This window comes from Podarcis vaucheri, assembly GCF_965113315.1.
Source record: "Podarcis vaucheri genome assembly, chromosome: 4".
Classification (NCBI taxonomy): domain Eukaryota; kingdom Metazoa; phylum Chordata; class Lepidosauria; order Squamata; family Lacertidae; genus Podarcis; species Podarcis vaucheri.
In genome coordinates, this window is record NC_138762.1 from 98,839,376 (window position 1) to 98,856,960 (window position 17,585).

The 17,585-nt window shown below is 44.3% G+C and overlaps 1 protein-coding gene across 4 annotated transcripts in view; it reads left to right on the forward strand.

Moving 5' to 3' along the window:
- Nucleotides 1–17,585, forward strand: part of DNAJC3 (DnaJ heat shock protein family (Hsp40) member C3) — a 48,504-nt gene that overhangs the window by 8,208 nt on the left and 22,711 nt on the right. For all 4 annotated transcript variants that reach the window (XM_082218729.1, XM_082218728.1, XM_082218727.1 and 1 more), the window contains 3 exons: nt 2,533–2,643; nt 7,360–7,484; nt 8,762–8,836. In XM_082218729.1, coding sequence (XP_082074855.1) covers nt 2,577–2,643; nt 7,360–7,484; nt 8,762–8,836 — 267 coding nt within the window. In that variant the 5' untranslated portion in view covers nt 2,533–2,576. The remainder of the gene's footprint in view (nt 1–2,532; nt 2,644–7,359; nt 7,485–8,761; nt 8,837–17,585) is intronic.

Consider the following 17,585-nt stretch of genomic DNA (forward strand, 5'->3'; position numbering starts at 1 on the left):
CTGCCTTAAGTTACAGAACTGTTCTAATGATGTAATAATGTGTGTGAGGCACTTTGAGCATGTAGGAAGATATAAATATTTATATCAATTCTAATGATGATATTGTAGTAACACAGCATTTCCTGTTAGTAAAAAGCTGTTGTTGGTGTATTGTCCTGAGCTCCTTGGATATTATTATTATTAATTAAATCTGTATACTGCCCTTTATCCAAGGTCACAGGGCAATTCACAACATAATAATACAAAATGAGAGCAGGAACTATATAATGAAACAAAAGCACAGCAAAACCAATAACCCTGTTCCCACAAACACATGTACAAGGTAATAGAATGTTATTCAGCCAGAGACGGTTGAAGAGGAATGTTTTTGCCTGCTGCCTAAAGGTGTATAATGAAGGCACCAGGCAAGTCTCCTTGCGGAGAGCATTCCACAAACTGGGAGCCACCACAGAAAAGGCCCATTCTCATGTTACCACCCTCCGGACAACTCATGGAGGAGGGACACAAAGAAGGGCCTCAGAAGTTGATCTTGGGCTCAGAGTTGGTTCATATGCATTTAATTTGTGAACTGGGCAATGGCAAATACTGTGTAAACAAAAATTTCCACAATCACAACAACCACAATAGTGTTTCTGTGCTTCCTTTATCCTCACATGGGTGGCTGTGACCTGGGGTCTATGGCTATCAAGGCAGTACGCATTATAGATCTGTGCACTCGGTGGTCAGCATACATAGGTCAACATAGTATCATACATATGTATGATACTATTATAATGCAGTCTATTAATTGGCTGTGGGGCATAGCCTGAAGACACATAAGGTCACCACCTTGCTGAAGCTAAGCAGGTCTTGTCCATGCCACCTGAGAACCAGTTCTGGTCAGTTGGGTGACCACTCAAGAGCAACATACATGCCACCTTGGGTTCCATGTCAGAAGAAAGATTCCATGTCAGGAAATAAATAAATCCTAATATTCTGAGTTTGCAGGGGCACATATGACGATCACTTGTCTTGTGATAGGAATAGAATTGTGTCTAGTGCTATTGCTGTGCTTTTCGGCAACCATTTAACTGTAAATAAGCTCTGATGAACCCCCATGTGACACTTCCAAATAGATATGTTGAGGAGCAAAGGTAGAGCAACACTATATATTTTTAAAAATTAAGTTTAAAACACACTCAGCGCATGCTTAAAGCCACATGGCTTCCCTCAGAGTGTCCTGGGAAATGTAGTTTGTTAAGGGTGGTGGGAATTGTGTGTCTCTGTGTGGGAAACTACAGTTCCCAGATTTCTTTGAAGGAAGCCCTGCGCTTTGAATGTGCTTTAAAAGCATTGTGTTCATCTGCTTCAAGGTATGATGCCCCATCCCTATGCATTTAGAATAATCACGTGGCACAGCCCTGCTGGAGTGTACCACTTCAGACTGTAGATGGGAGGAGTTTCCTGCTATAATGTTTTTTGGCGTAGAAAACTCCTTGCATTGGAAAACTTGCACATCGAGGAGAGAATTGTGTTACCACTCTCCACCCCACCCCACTGTCTTAGCTTTGTAACTACAGGCAGCTTCTCTGAGACCTATAGGCTAGGTAGCAGGTAAGCCAGTAGCGCCCTTAGCATTTAAAGTGGTACAGTCTCAGCAGTACATGGTTATTCTGAATGAATAAATTGACTTTACATTTAGTGGTTGTATGTGGAAAACTGCAATCTTGGAGTTTTGTACTTTGTCTTTGAGGGACACACTTGCATGCATTTATATATGATTTCTAGCTATATAAATACTGGCTCTGGTTTCGTAAGATAAAGTTGAACTCTTTATAGCTCACTCATCTCAAGTAATAAGAGTCTTGTACAGCCTCCATAGACACTCGCACAACTTTGCTTTCAGTTTTTCTCTTAATAACACCCAGATAACCGCGCTTCATATTTTTTGAGGGCATGCATGAGGTAAGAAGAGATTGCGCAGATATAATGTAATTTGGCCTCCAGAGTTTTTATTGTCCGTGATGATGCGTGAAATGGGGAAGGAAATCATCATATTGGCTGTCAGAGCTCAGTGAGTCTGTTGAACATTTAGAGGGAAAAGTTATTTGTACTTGAAAATGGCAACTTTGATTTGGAAATCGGTGTAAGACCAAAAAAGGAAGGGGAATTAAAAAAAACCCATATTCCTTAGTTCCTTCCTTTTCTTTCTAAATGCAACTAGCTAGAAAGTACACAGAACTGTATTTGTTTGCGTTGATGACCCCATTGAAAGCACAAAATGCGCTTGAGGGCAGCAAACTGAATTAACTTTATAAATCTTATGACTATTACGTATTTAATGATCTGAGGGAGTGAACTCGTTTTAACTTTGAGAAAAGGAAACAGAAATTGCATCATGGCTTGATGTATGCAGATTTTTATTCTGTTATATTCATATTCACATATGATAATGTTGTGGTGTCAGCTTGGAGGGAGGAGGGAAGCAAATAAAATAGTAAAACAATTCAATTTCTTTTTTAACGATATTAAATATTTTTTTTCTTCATTCAGGTGCGGAATGTGGGATAAACGCAGAAGTCGAAAAACAACTTGAAATGGGAAAGAAGCTGTTGGCAGCTGGGCAGCTGGCAGATGCTTTGTCTCACTTCCACGCTGCCATAGGTGTGTGTCGAAAAGCAGTTGCATTTCATTTGATAGCGTTTGACTTTTGCCAAATTTTTGTTCTCCTCTCTTTTACCCACAAGTTCACTGTTCATCTACGAAAACCTTTTCCTCTGTGTACCATCCCTCTTGCCTGGTATTTTGAAAAGCAAGCAGCACGCTGCTTCCTGTCTTTTTCCTTTTGTTGAGGATCACTGGTCGATGTTCTCTAGTATGTTATGCCTGCTCTTCTTTTAATTCCTGGCAAGCTGTGTATTCAGCTAAGTCTGCAGTAAGGAGTCTTTTCCCTCTCATCTACAGCTGAAACAAAGACTGTATACCAGGCATGTCCAAAGTCTGTTTCGGGGGCCTAATCTGGCCCGCTGGTTGTTTTAATCCTGCCCCTGTGGCAGTCTGATCTCCTGGTGTGAAATCCTAAAAAAAGTCAATAACTTTGGTCGGCCCTCACGCATGTTCACTTCATCAAATCTGGCCCTCTTTGAAAAACGTTTGGGCACCCCTGCAATACCCACATCTTTATTTGCACATTCCCTTCCCTTCTTGCTCTTGCTGTCCTTATCTTGCCATTTTTCTTCTCCTGCTTTTGTCTCTCTCCCTGTCAAAACTGTGATTGTGAGCTCCATGAGGCAGGGACCTAGGGTTTTTTTTGGGGGGGGGACATGTGCATTGATGGTAGTTTCAAGTAACAGTAAGCCCCACTGAAATCAACAAGACTTGCTCGCAACATGTGATTGTAGTTGGGAATCGGGGTACACGTGTCATAATTTGCAGATGCAGCTCCAATTTGATGTAACAATCCCAGTTTGACCTACCGTGGTTTATCAGTCCAGGAATGAGCCGTGTACCTGCTGCATTCTTCTTCCTTAATTCAAGAACCTGGTTTCTGCAAAGTTAGATCTGACCCTAGTTTTGTATCCTGGTTTGAGGGAGAAGAAGAGTTTGGATTTGATATCCTGCTTTATCACTACCCTAAGGAGTCTCAAAGCGGCTAACAATCTCTTTTCCCTTCCTCCCCCCCAACAAACACTGTGAGGTGAGTGGGGCTGAGAGACTTCAGAGAAGTGTGACTGGTCCAAGGTCACCCAGCAGCTGCATGTGGAGGAGCGGAGACGCCGAACCCGGTTCCCCAGATTACGAGACTACCGCTCTTAACCACTGCATCACACTGGCTTAAGGAGCCCTTAAGCCAAAACTTAAAGGTTCAGAAATCAGGGAAACCATGGTTAAACAAGGCATGTGAGGGGAGGAAGGTGCATGTCGGCACATGGCTTGTTTCTAGGCTGGTAAATAATGGTTCATTGGACTGCGGTCATTTTCTGTCCATTAAATGGGCATGCTTGGTGGTACAATTCTCCTTGGTGCATTCTTTAGGCTTGGTTAGTCATGGCAGATAGAAGAATGCAGCGTGTAACGACAGTCTTTATTGTGAATTGTACAGGACGTATCCAAATCTCCCGGATGTCTGTGGGCTCTGGGTGTTCAGAGTGTGATTCAGGCCTGCTTAGGGGAATCCAGGGGGTTAACACACTGACCCATAGCCTGGCATGGGCCCAGACCCGATATGGGACCTTTATCCACCTATAAAGCAGGAGGAGTGAGTGGGAGAGGAATGCTGAACTGTCCCCCATGTTTTCTCCTTGCCTTTGGTTGCTCCAGCACTTGATCTCCATTCAGGACTCTGGTCCTGTAACTTTTAACTGTATTTCTATGTGAATAAGATTGATGCAAGGAAAGAGAAATTGCCTGTCTGTCCCTGGGGCACCAGGTTTGGTTCACAGCAAGGGGCTTGCCCGTTGCAGTTGAATCCTTCTGAATTGAGAGCTGCTTTACATGTGAAATTTGTGCTACGCAAATGTAATCTCCCATGTATGGGAGAGATCGGGACAGACTCAATCCTGCATCAATAATTGCAGAAAAACCCTCCACCACTTGGGTTGTGTTTCAACTTCCCTGACTTTCTTGGGAGAAAAATTGTGTAGGTTTGGGCCTGATAGATTTTCTCTGCGGCAGGTCAACTAGCAAACATCATTGTGGTGAGGAGTGTGACAAATGTTTTAGGCTCTCCTTGACTTTTTCTACTTTCAGGGCTTCTCTCTCCCTACTCTGCTTTGCCCCTTTGACAAGGATGCTCCTGAAACGCTGCTGCTAAGCATTTCCAACCCATGAAGCTTGGGCTGCACTTTGCAGCAATTTTTTCTGAATTGTTCTTAGCTACTAACGTGGTTAAACTTGAGCTCCCAATTTACCGAGTCGAGGCACCAACAACCATCCATTTCGTGCGCCGGGAGAAATCTTCTGGCTCGCAACGCTGAGCTTGCTTTTATGCAAGCGATAAGATGTTCGGGTTCTTTTTAGATGTAAACAGATGTTTGGGCTGATGGATGGTATGTGGTAGCTGTGATCCTGCACCTCTAATCGCAAAACTTGGATCTTTGGCAGAGAGTAACAGATGAGTCTTTGTAGGTGTCTTTCATTCTAGGTGTTCTCTGCCAAAAAGTGGCATTTTTTTGTGGCGCATTAAACCTTAATTTCTTTTCCTGCTACAAGGGAGGTGGCACTTAATGATTAATTTGGAGAACCGAGGAGGCAGTTGGGTTTTCCCCGATCTGTTACAAAAGCTGTCATGTGGCTGCATAACATGAGCTTTCCACATAATGTGGCCTCAGGACGTGTTCTTAGATTTTCTCCACCACCTGTTGATGACAGACATCTACCTTACAGCAGGTGTTGGGTAGAAAGGTTGTCAACTAAAGGAATGGAATTCAGCAAGACTGATTCCTGGCACCTCATATTGTTGCAAGTTTAGTATCGGGAGGATTGGGAGCATGGGATATGGAACAGCAGGAAGCATTTCCCAGGAAATCCTGCCTGTCGCCACCACTTTTACAGTTTTCTGGCTTGGTTTGTTGTGCCAGGACAAAAGGGAGCTTCAAAGGGTGTTTAGCTATCTAGCTTTACCGGTAGTCGAAACAAAATAAAATTGAATAAAATTAAAAAATTAAAAAATTCCTTCCATTAGAGCCTTAGAGATCAACTAAGTTAGTTATTGGTATGAGCTGTTGTGTGCATGCACACTTCTTCAGATACCTGTACCGGTATATACCCATGATTGCTTTTAAAATATATTTATGGTGGTTGTTTCATTTGTGTTTTGCGGTTTATGGGTTATCTTGTGATGGGAAAGTCTTAAAATCTTGTGTGTGTGTCTGTCCGTGTCCCCTACTCTGGCTATCGGCATCTACATGCTGCTGAAATGTTGCATCCATTATTTGGGCTCATGGCTTAAAAATGTTGCCAAAGGCACAAATTCAGAGAACACAAATTGTGATAGGCGGGAGAAGTACTTCAGTAGCAGGAGTAGGGAACCCCTGGCCTTTGAACGTAACTAGAGTGGCTGGGTTCCCCCCCAGGCCATTTCTGCCAAGACACACCTACCTGCCCTCTGACCTTTGCAAGGCCTGGCAATCAGCTGATCATTGGTGCTTTGCAGGCTGTGCCTTTGATTTCAAACCACAGGGGCAAAAATGAGTCCTACCTAAATGAGCCTACCTATCAAACTTAGCCCATAGGGGGAAGATAAGGATCCCTCCATCTAGTGCATCCAGTTCTGTGGACAAAGGAAACAATAGTTTAATTGCAGGGGGGGTAGCTCTCTTTTTTGTATTGAACCCATTTTTTATTTTTTATTTTTGGAAAGGTGTGCATGGCCATGATTTGGCTCAAGTTGGACAGAGTGGGGACTTGTGGATTTCATGAAGCCTCACCTTATCCCTCCTGCCCCCTCCCCACAATTCAGGCTCTGTGGAGAAGTATCTGATTTGAAGCACTGAGAAACTCCTCCTTAGCCAGGGGTAGGCAGCCTAAGACCTGGGGGCCAGATCCAGCCCAATCGCATTCTGAATCCAGCCCAAAGATGGTCCAGGAACCAGCATGTTTTTTCATGAGTAGAATGTGTCCTTTTATTTAAAATGCATCTCTGGGTTATTTGTGGGGCATAGGAATTCGTTCATTTCCCCCCTCCAAAATATAGTCCAGCCCCCCACATGGTCTGAGGGACAGTGGACCGGCCCACGGCTGAAAAAGGTTGCTGACCCCTGTCCTTAGCAAAGCCTATACAATGCATCATTCTTGGTGCGGAAGGAAAGTTTTGTACTTCCATTCAGTCCCATAGCATCCTCATTGTCTGGGATGGGAATAAGAAGTTAGGGTTGGCATGTTTCTGTCCCTGCTGATTGCTGTATCAGCAGAATTAATGGGGATTCTTAGAAGAACACGCCACCTCTGATCTCCGGTGAGATGGTTATTTGGCCTTCTGCAAATGAGAGACGGTGGAGCCTGCACCAAAATGTGAAACGGCCTTCGAAAGGCAAGCCTGCAGTTTGAGATAAAAAGCTTTAGCATGTAGGGGGCTTGACTTCATTCCACAGCTGGAATCCACTTGGATGCTCAGCTCCTGAAGCCCTAAAAAATAACCAGGAAGCTTAATGCTCCTATATGCGTGTGATTTTCATTTTTTCCCCCATTAGCGTTAATAGTGCAAATGTGTGCCGAATGGCTGTCCTATGGAAACGTTCCCTCCGCTAATTAAATGGTGGTATCAGGCTGTTTAAAAATTCTGGTAATGGCACTGTTATTTCTCCTTATTGCATGCTTAGTTGTATCCAAAGATTTGGCTGGCTTGAGGCTATGTTCTGATTGCTGCTTCTTCACTTGCAGAAGGGGACTCTGATAACTACCTTGCCTATTACAGAAGAGCCACAGTATATTTAGCCATGGGCAAATCTAAAGCTGCCATTCGTGACTTAAGCAAGGTGGTTGAATTAAAGCAGGATTTCACATCGGTAAGCAATACTTTCCAGAGACTCCTCCAGGGTGGATGAAAACGGCTTTTGTCTTTGTTTTTTATGTTGCCTTTTAAATGGGAATCTTTTTCTCTCTCTCTAGTAAGTGGCATAATCCAACAGAAAACTTTTTATTATCCTATAACTTGGAGAGGTTAAATGTAGACTGAAATTCCAGTTCCTCTGAGAGGAACTGGAGTCTCCTAATGGCTCTCGGCATCCTTAAGAAACTACCGTTCCCAGAATCCTTTGGGAGAAGCCATGACTGTTCAAAGTGGTATCATAGGGCTTGAAATGTGTAGTGCACATGCAGCCCACATCTCTTCAGAGGCAAATTTGGTTGAATTCAGTGGGGTTATTTAAAGTGGGGAAATTATTGAACAGGAGTGGTAATAGACAGCCTCCCCAAAGGCTTTGTAAGACTGGGGGTTCTCAGTGGAAAATGCACACCCACCCCCCCCCCCCCACACACACACACTCGGTAACTGACCTGTGCCTCATAATACAGATTCTCTCTTCCTTGGTGATCTGGACATTTAGCCTATGCCCTTTGACTCTTGATTCTAGCTAGGCATCTTCCCAAATAATTACCTGGGGTGGTGGGAGGGGCAAAGGTACCTCACGGGACAGCAACAAAATGCTCCATGCTTTGAAATAGAAAATAAATATGTGTTGAATGTATGTGTGCCTACACTTAAGAACTGCATTCATTCATTCATTCATTTAATTTCCCTCCCACCTTTCCAAGGAACTGAAGGTGGCATAATTGGTTCTCTCTCCTTCTGCATAGGGTAGCTTGGGATGAGAAATAGGGGCTACTCAAAGGTCACCCAGGGATTCTCATGACTGCGTGGGGATTGGAACACAGACTTCCCTTAGTGTTTTTTTTTATATAAATTTTTTATTGGTTTTACAGCATTTTTTAGACAATACAAACGAATAAAAAGACTTCCCTTAGTTTTGCACTAGGTACCGTATTTTCGCTCTATAAGATGCACCAGACCACAAGACGCACCTAGTTTTTGGAGGAGGAAAACAAGGAAGGAAGAAAAATTCTCAGAAGCCAGAACAGCAAGAGGGATCGCTATGCAGTGAAAGCAGCAATCCCTCTTGCTGTTCTGGCTTCTGGGATAGGTGCGCAGCCTGCATTCGCTCCATAAGACGCACACACATTTCCCCTTACTTTTTAGGAGGGAAAAAGTGAGTCTTAGAGAGCAAAAAATACGGCATGTTACACGGTGTCTTCCTGTGTTACAGAACTGTTTCCTTTATTTTAGGCGAGGCTGCAAAGAGGACACCTGCTACTGAAGCAAGGAAAGTTTGATGAGGCAGAAGAGGACTTCAAGAGAGTGGTAAGTAAAAAACCTTAATAATGGGGTTATTGAAATATGGAACAGCGCCCTGTGCTGAAAAAAGGTGGTGCTTTGCACATATCCAGTGCATGTCGCACAGGGTAGCTCCTGTGTCACAATGCCAGGATAAATATTTTTGAATTTGTGCAGTGCTAGGAACAAGGGGAAAATGGGAGACTTCTCTGAGCATAAAACTGACTAGATAGGGTACTGATATTTCAATACATTTCCACAATAGAAGCAGCCTGGAAAGGAAACTGCTAAACTGAAGCAATAAACTAACAGCACAGTGCGCTTACTCCGATGTAAACCCCACTGTTTACGATACGATTTGCTCCCTGCGCATAAATTTGCAGCTTAACTTTCCAAACCCTTCGTGAATTTGTCCAATCCATTTTTTTTAAGTCATCTAAGCTAGTAGCCATTGTGACATCTTGTGGTTGTAAATTGTATGACTTAAATATTGTGTGAAGAAGTGCTAGTGCAACTGGTCTCTCCAGATCTAACACTAGTCAGTTTCAGTGGCTGATCCTGAGTTCTATTCCCTCTCATAAATTTCTCTTTCTTCATAACGTGCAATTTCCATATGTTTGTTTGCTACGTAGCCAAATGTATATGAAGGGGAAGCAGCCGAAATGATTCAAGTTGTTATAACATTTCTGGGATGCTTACGACTGTAAATCAAAGATATTAACAGGAAAATGGAATTTTGAAATCTAATAGGGTTTGGAGATTGAGAACTATCCAGAGACAGTTAAAAATTCTTGGAGACAAGAGAGCCATGATTTAAGCGTGACTGACTTGAGTCCAAAGTATTAAAAATATGAAAAACAAACACACACCTCTTTCCCAGCACAATATTTTCTACCATAGTTTTGTTTGCTGGTGAAACATAGGCAATGAGTGCTCTCCATAATTTTAAACAGTTCTGGAATTTCCCCCATCATGTGCATGTAGCATTCTTAATGTGTTTTGTGCTTTTGAAAAGCCTTTTTTAAGGTTCCATGGGCGACTGATCTTTGTTTGCAAGGGAAAACTGTAGGTTGTATCCATCGGAATTGTCCTGTTCGTGCAAGGACTTCTGTGTGCGCAATGGGATGGCGGCTCCTTTCTCTGTGTGCCCCACAATCTGTTCGGGGGGCGGGTTGTTTCCCCAAATCCTCCAGGAGAGGAAGCCCCATTGCGCAGATGGAAGGGCATGTGCTAATGGGACAGCTTTGTTAGAGACCATGCCATTAGTCAGACCCAGGGCTGGTACAGCATCTGCCTGATATGCCTCATGGTGCCACTGGCCCTGAATAGCCCTGGGTGCTGGCCCATTTTAAGGCATCTTGATTGGGAGTGATCAGCAATAGACCCCACCTGTCTGTAGGCAAGAGTATGCAGTGCACACAAACCATTGGCAATATTTAAGTTGGAGTTACCGTATTTTGCGCCCCATAAGACGCTCCGGCCCATAAGACGCACCTAGTTTTTTGGGGGGAAAATAAAGAAAAACAATTTTATTTCCCCCCCCAGGTGCGGGGCTGGAAGAACCAGGTCGGGGAACAGTGGGAAGGCACGCTCTGCCTCCCCGCTGTCCCCCGAGCTTGTGGGGCTGGCGATGGGGAGAAGTGCACCAGTCCCGGGACGGCAGGCAGCTCTGTGCCGCCATCCCGAGCGGGGCGGGACTTAGCGCCCCGCTCGGGATGGCGGCGCAGAGCTGCGCTGGTCCCAGGACCGCAGGCAGCTCTGCACGGCCACCGGGAGCGGGGCGGAGCTTCTCCCCCGCCTCCCGGTGGCCGGGCAGAGCTGCGCTGATCCCGGGACTGCAGGCAGCTCTGCGCAACCCTCGGAGCCGGTCTCCCGAGGGTTGCGCAGAGCTTCCTGAAGCCTGGAGAGCGAGAGGGGTCGGTGCGCACCGACCCCCCTCGCTCTCCAGGCTTCAGCGAAAGCCTGCATTCGCCCCATAAGACGCAGGCACATTTCCCCTTCATTTTTGGAGGGGGAAAAGTGCGTCTTATGGGGCGAAAAATACGGTATATAGCAGCTCCTTTGCAAGATGCTTATCTCTTTTACTTAACCTTTATCATCATAGCGTGTGGTGCGGTGCTGCTATGATAATCCAGCTTCAGAAACCCTTTTCCTCTCACATTGTAGATAACACTTTTGGTAGCTTCTGGTCTTTCTGTGCCTGTGTAAACGCCTATTAAATATAGCATCACACTTTCAGAAGATATAGAAGCATGATTAGTCGCACCAACAGTGTAAAGAACAGCTTCTATCCGTGGGCTGTAAGGCCGCTGAATGAAAAGATAACAACAGGGCAACTGACTTTCTGGTTTGGTGGGTGTGCGTCAGTAAACGAGAATTAAGACTAAGAGAGCTGAGTGGGGGGTGCTCATGTAATCTCACTGTATACAAGTTGTACAAGTGACAATAAAGTATTTCAATTTCTAGCATTTGCCTTTTTGCAAATCAAACCTTTTTTTTAGAAAGGGGAGGCTATAAACAGAATAAATTATAAGCTTTCCTTGAGAAAGTTAAAGTGGCATGTTGTGTGAAGCTACGATGTGGTATCTTTCAAGCAGAATTAGTGTGTTGCTTGGAGGAATAAATTTAGCCCTCCAGATGTAAGGAATTAAAAGCGGGCAGGTGGCTTCATCAACCAGTTGTGCTGCTAAAGCCATAAAGTTTGGCTCTGTGGAAGACGGTTTTGTCTTTTTTGTGGTGTGTGGTGGTTCTGCAGACTGCACTTGTAAAGGAGAGCTTTTCTAGATGGCTTCTGGAATAGATGAGCTCAAAGTAAATCCCACCCCTTATCAATTGGCTTCCAGAGGAAAATAGGAAGCAGAAATGTAGATTTCACAGGGATTATCTTTCATGCCGCACAATGGAAATCTTTTAAGTGTTTCTTATGCTGTGTGGAATATATGCAACTACGAAGATTTTAGCACCGTGGTAATTTGGGTGAATGTGTGATCAGCCACAAGTGGGGGGACTGTGTGTGAATTGGGCCCTGGTGAGTTTGCCCCGTCTCTGTCTTTTTAAAATGGTATTAATATGTATAATGAAGAGGAGGTCTGGCAGAGGTTGCATAACAAACGAGAATTTTAATAACAAGGGGATTATTGGTGACATGCTCCTTGCAATACAAAATTGAAATTGATAGCACAGGGACTGGAAGGTGACTCAGACAATTCCTAGTGTGGCAGATTAAGGGAGACACTAGACTATCATCTCTCTTGGGAACCAAAAGTGGAAAACTTATTGTTCATTTTGTATTGTTCCACTAGAGGCCAGCAAAGACTATTATTGAAGACCAACTTCTTTTGTCAGCTTCTTGTCAGTTGTGTTTTTCTAATGCAGAATGTCCTGTTAAGTTTTGTATCCTGCCTATTTGATTTAAATGCTGTCTAGCCAATAGAAGAGGGCCTTCTGGCGGTTCCCTCATTGCCAGGTTACAGGAACCAGACAGTGGGCCTTCTTGGTAGTGGTGCCCGCCCTGTGGAACGCCCTCCCATCAGCTGTCAAGGAAATAAGCAGCTATCTTATTTTTAAAAGACATCTGAATTCAGCCCTGTTTAGGGAAGTTTTTAATATTTAATGCTGTATTGTTTTTAACACTCGATTGGGAGCCGCCCAGAGTGGCTGGGGAGACTCAGCCAGATGGGCGGGGTATAAATAATAAATTATTATTATTATTACAGGCCTTTCTGCTTTAAATAGGCCATAGTGTTTCTCTCAAGACAATGTGATTCCTAGTTATTATATATTTACAGTTATTATTATTTTACAATTATTTATTTTAGTCATAGTTCTGATTTGTTTGCGGGATGGATATGCAGCAATGAACATTCATCCTGATGTGTTTGCGGAGTGTTTACACATCTCGCTGCATTTCCCTGTCACTTTCCAAACCACAAAAAAAATCATAAAAAAAGAAAAAATAGTGCAGGATAGCTCAGTTGGTTAGAGCGTGGTGCTGATAGCACCAATATTGCAGGTTCAATCCCCCTATGGGACAGCTGCATATTTCTGCATTGCAAGGGGTTCGACTAAATGATCCTCAGGGTCCCTTCCAACTCTATAATTCTCTGATTTGTTGCATTAGGGTGAAAGAGCCCTTTGCGCAAACCTAAAGTCATGCGAAGTCAAAACCAGATGGGTGCCACCAGATGGCGCCAGAGAGCAAAAGAAAATCTTTGCAATTTTTACTTAGCATTTTTGAAATTTTGTTATGACGATTCAATTTCTGACTTATTTCTAGCGGGTTTTTCCTTTTATGTAGACCCCCTCCAGATAAGTGCTGGGAAGGAGAGAGGCAAGAGGGGAACCAACCAGGACTCTCCAGTTGCCCACTCGCTCCTCCTCTGCCTAACAGCTGCTTTGGTGCCAGCCATGGCATGTGATGATGGGGTTGGAGAGCTTTGCAGCTCCACTCCTGATGGGTTGCTCATTTGATTGCATTTATATCCCAGCTTTTTCTTTGGTGTACATTTAATCCCTGTAACAACCATGTGAGGTAGCTTAGACTGAGAGGCAGTGACTGGCCCAAGGGCACCCAGTGTCAGGAGTTCAGCCTACACTCGAGTAGGGCCCTGGCAGAGACACATGCCCAACTGTCAAGTTCTCTCCCTCCTGGTTGATCGTTCGGGAGCTTCAAAAGCTTTCTTCAGCCCGAACATCACAGCGACCGATGCCAACCGACACTGGCACACTTGGTCTCCGCTCGACGAAGCTGATAAAGCTCATCCTCCTCCGGCTGAGTCCTCTGGAATCGCCTCCGACATGATTGATGACCTGAGCCTCTGATAAGGCTCCAGGCACACACCCCATTCAGCAGAGAATCAAAGCAGCACGCGGAAGTGATGAGATTTATGGCTACATGCCTATGCTTTATTTTCTAAGCTCCGCAGACAGAAAAAAAAGACACCCTCTCTCTGTGAGAGCAGAGAGCAACTGAAAAACAAAGGAACAGGAAACCAGTAACATCACATTCGTCTCCTGTCTTCCGTAAGACTTCCAACAGCCTGGAAGGTCTCTGGAATGTAAACAGAGTCTTGTGACTCTAAGCAGCTGCACAGTGGCAAACAGAAACTAACATCCACAGAGTCTTTGCAGCTTGCGTAACAGACCTCAGCAACTCAGCATTTTGGCTAATCTACTTTATTTACATATAAACACACATGGAGCACTGCAACATGGCTCCCTCTCTCTTTAGCATCAGACAGCAAAGAGAAAAAGAACAAAGGACAATAGTCCCACTTCACAGAACGCAGTAACACAAACATCCTGTCTCCGTCACTTCCCACTCTGTGGAGTCAAAACATACACCGCCATGTGATAGACAACAATCCCATGACTGCAATCATGGAGCAGGAATTCTAACACCCAGTGAGGGAGGGTGGGGATTTGAACCCTGGTCTTCCAGGTCCTAGCCTGGCACTCCAACTACTTCACCACAACATTGGAGTGCCAAACACACGAGCAACCCATAAACAGGGCTAATGGCTGTCAGTTACCAAGTCTAGGCAGATCAAATGATAAACATACCCGAGAGAACCTGGCGTTAGGGTGCAATCCTGTGCACACTTACCTGGGACTAAGCTCCATTGAATGCAGTGTGACTTACCTCTAAGTAAATGTACATAGAATGACATTGTGTGGGTGTCGGGTTTGGGTTTAGGTAGATAGGAAGCCCTGATTCTCAAAGCAGTTTAAGAAAAGAGAGGGCAAGGAAACCACACACAAATCCAAAGTTTTGAATTTGTTGTTGTTTCTTTTGAATTATTTGCTTTGTGTGTGTGAGGTTTTTAAAAATCTGCTTTCAGAAATTGATGAAACGACTTCTAATGTGCCTGCTGGTGTTTTATGGATTTATTTTTTTTAAAAAAAATGTTGCACTGTGGGTTATAAGATTGGTTAGCTATGAAAAACTGATAAATTACATGACACCAACCTTAGGAATATGCAGGCTAGAAATGCAAGCTGATGAAGCTCAGTATGACAAATTGTTAAACCCAACACATGTCGCTGTGTTTTTGGCTTAACAAAGCAAATAGATTCATAAAGCAGAAATGAGATGCACATGCAAATAATTTTTAAAAGCAGTTTGACCACTTCCATCTCATCTATTTTATATTGTTGTTAAACTGCTAATTAAGCTGTACTAAATGATTTTTTTTTATTACCTACATTAGCTTGCTATAGGGAGGTCACTGCAGTATATTTTTTATAGCCACAAGTTCTGCTGGCATCATTATTTTTATGGCTAGAAAGCTTAAGTTGACAATCTTTTGATGGATATTCCCTATCCTGGTGGTGATTTCTTAGTATGACATTTTCTGTAAAAGGGTAAATTTCCTGAGAGAGACAGGAGGCCACTAAAAAGCCTACAGACCCATAAGCGATGTAAATATTAGACCATTTATATTGCACAGTGACCACGCAGGCAAGTGGTGGATGATGCAAACTGGATGTCACTGATGTGCTGGGATGTAGGAGCAAAATCTTTTGTAGCACAATCTAATGTCTATTTGGAAGTAAATCCCTTCGGTGGGGCTTACTTCCAGGTAAATGTGCATAGGACTGTAACTTCAATGTGTATGGTCTGAAAAGCTGGTGTTCCCCAGTTCTCTTGTCCCATATAATGGCTTGTTAATACATCAGTATGTCCGGGGGAGTTTTTTTGGATTCTTGTTACCCCACTTTCCCCATGCTTTTCGACCCTAAGGTTACCAGATTTTTTTCAATGAATCCAGGGACACTTAATTAATTAATTAATTACTACACGTTTAGGATGTTGATGCTGCAGCGATGGCGGTGGCAGAGGGGCGGCCGCCGCCTTGACCTCAACCGCCACGTTTCCCCTTCCTCCGAGGCTTCTGTCTCCTTTCTCCATGAGCCTGGGCAGCCACTGAGTTGTTCATTCTTCGGTGGTGGTGGTGGGGAAGCGGTGTGCGGTGGGTCAGGCAGGGAAGGCGGAGAAGGAGGGCTGAGAGCGGTGGCGGCGAGGCTCAGGCAGCGTGATGCCTCCCTTCCCATCGGAGCAGCCCAAATCCCATTCCTACTTGCCTGCAAGCAGGAGGGGGTGGGGATCCCTCAGCTAGGAAGGGAGGCTTCCTGTTGCCAAACTGAGAGATACCTACGCCACTCCTGCTTGCACGCAAGTAGGAGTTGGGAGGCTGCTCCGATAGGCAGCATGAAGCCTCCCTTCACAGCTTAGTTGCTGGGGTCAGGGAAGGTGGAGCAGCCCAGAAGCTGTATCTTAGAGCCCCTGCACTAATTTCCCAGGGATATTAGATGAAACCCGGGGACGGAATTTGTCTGGGGACTTATTCGCAAATCCGGGGACTGTCCCCGGGAAACGGGGACGTCTGGTAACCCTAAGCTAGGCATGTGATTTATCCTCTGAAGCAGTGCTTCTCAACTTGGGTCCCCAGCTGTTTTTGGACTACGACTCCCATCAACCCTGACCGCTGGACCTGCTAGCTAGGGATGATGGGAATTGTAGTCCAACCCAAGTTTGAGAAACACTGCTATTCAAGAGATGGGAAACTTCTGTCTTTCCGGATGTTGTTGGATTCCAGTTCCATCATCACCAGCCAGCGCTTCCCCCTGCAATATCTACAGGTTAATACACACCTTAACTTGTTGAAAGACAACTCTCCAAACCCCTAACCATTTGGCATGTGGACTGGCGCGGATGGGAGTTGGAGCCCAATAGCATCTGAAGGGCACTAGGTTTCCTATGAAGATATTACAGCTGTTGTTGGAATGAAACTCAGGAACGTGGCACATTTGCCTGTTACCTCGTCTCCTCCTATTTCCCAGCCTCGATACCACTTTTGCGTGTACCTTTCTCTTTTTGTTCCCCTTGGACTCGCGGATTTCACTAGCGTGGGAAGTAAGGAGGACGTATGGCCTTGTTAGCGCTCAAGTGTTTCCGTAATCATGATAAATATATTTTCATAAATCAAAAGGCTAAAGACGCCTTTTAAGAGTGCCCGTTCCGAACGTGGGGGGACTTAATCATCGTTTTATTATTTGTTCAAGTGTCAGATACACCAGGAACGGTTTGGAGACAAAAGTAAACAGGCCCTGCCTTGTGTGCAAGGGCTCACAGTCTGAATGATGAAGAACTGCATGTCAGAAAATAGCAATGACAGGAGCTGAAGGCTTAAAAAAACCCTTTTAATTGGTTTTTGATTGCTTGCTTCCGTTCATCAGCTAACTCTGGGTGACAGGGACAGCCCTGGGCCTTTTTGCACCTGGAGTACAGTGGCACTTCTTCCACCCACCATCCCTCTCTTTCTCTCAATCTCTCTGTCTTTCCTTTCTGCCTTTTCCTTTATTGTGTTAAATGATGCACAGAGAAGGAGGTTGGAGAAATGAAAATTGTTTCCCTTCTGGAATCTGCTGTCCAAAGGGAACGCGTCACGATGTTTCATCGAAAGGTCAGACCTCCTCAGCAATAGGTGGTGGCTTTAAAGAACATTTGGCTTGTTTAGAAATTATATTTGTATTCATAACATGAGGCAATGCATATTGAAATTTCAATATGTTACACACATTTTCTTTTAAAATAAACAACATTTTCTCCTGGAGTTATTCTCTCTCCCTCCCTCAACCCCAAATTCAGTAGCCTGACCTTCTGTATAAAACATGCCTTTTGCCTTGTTTTATGCACATAATTTATTTCTAACACTACAGTATTCTCCCAACAGCTTATTTAGCCATTATAGTGAAATAGTCTGTGGGAGGGATG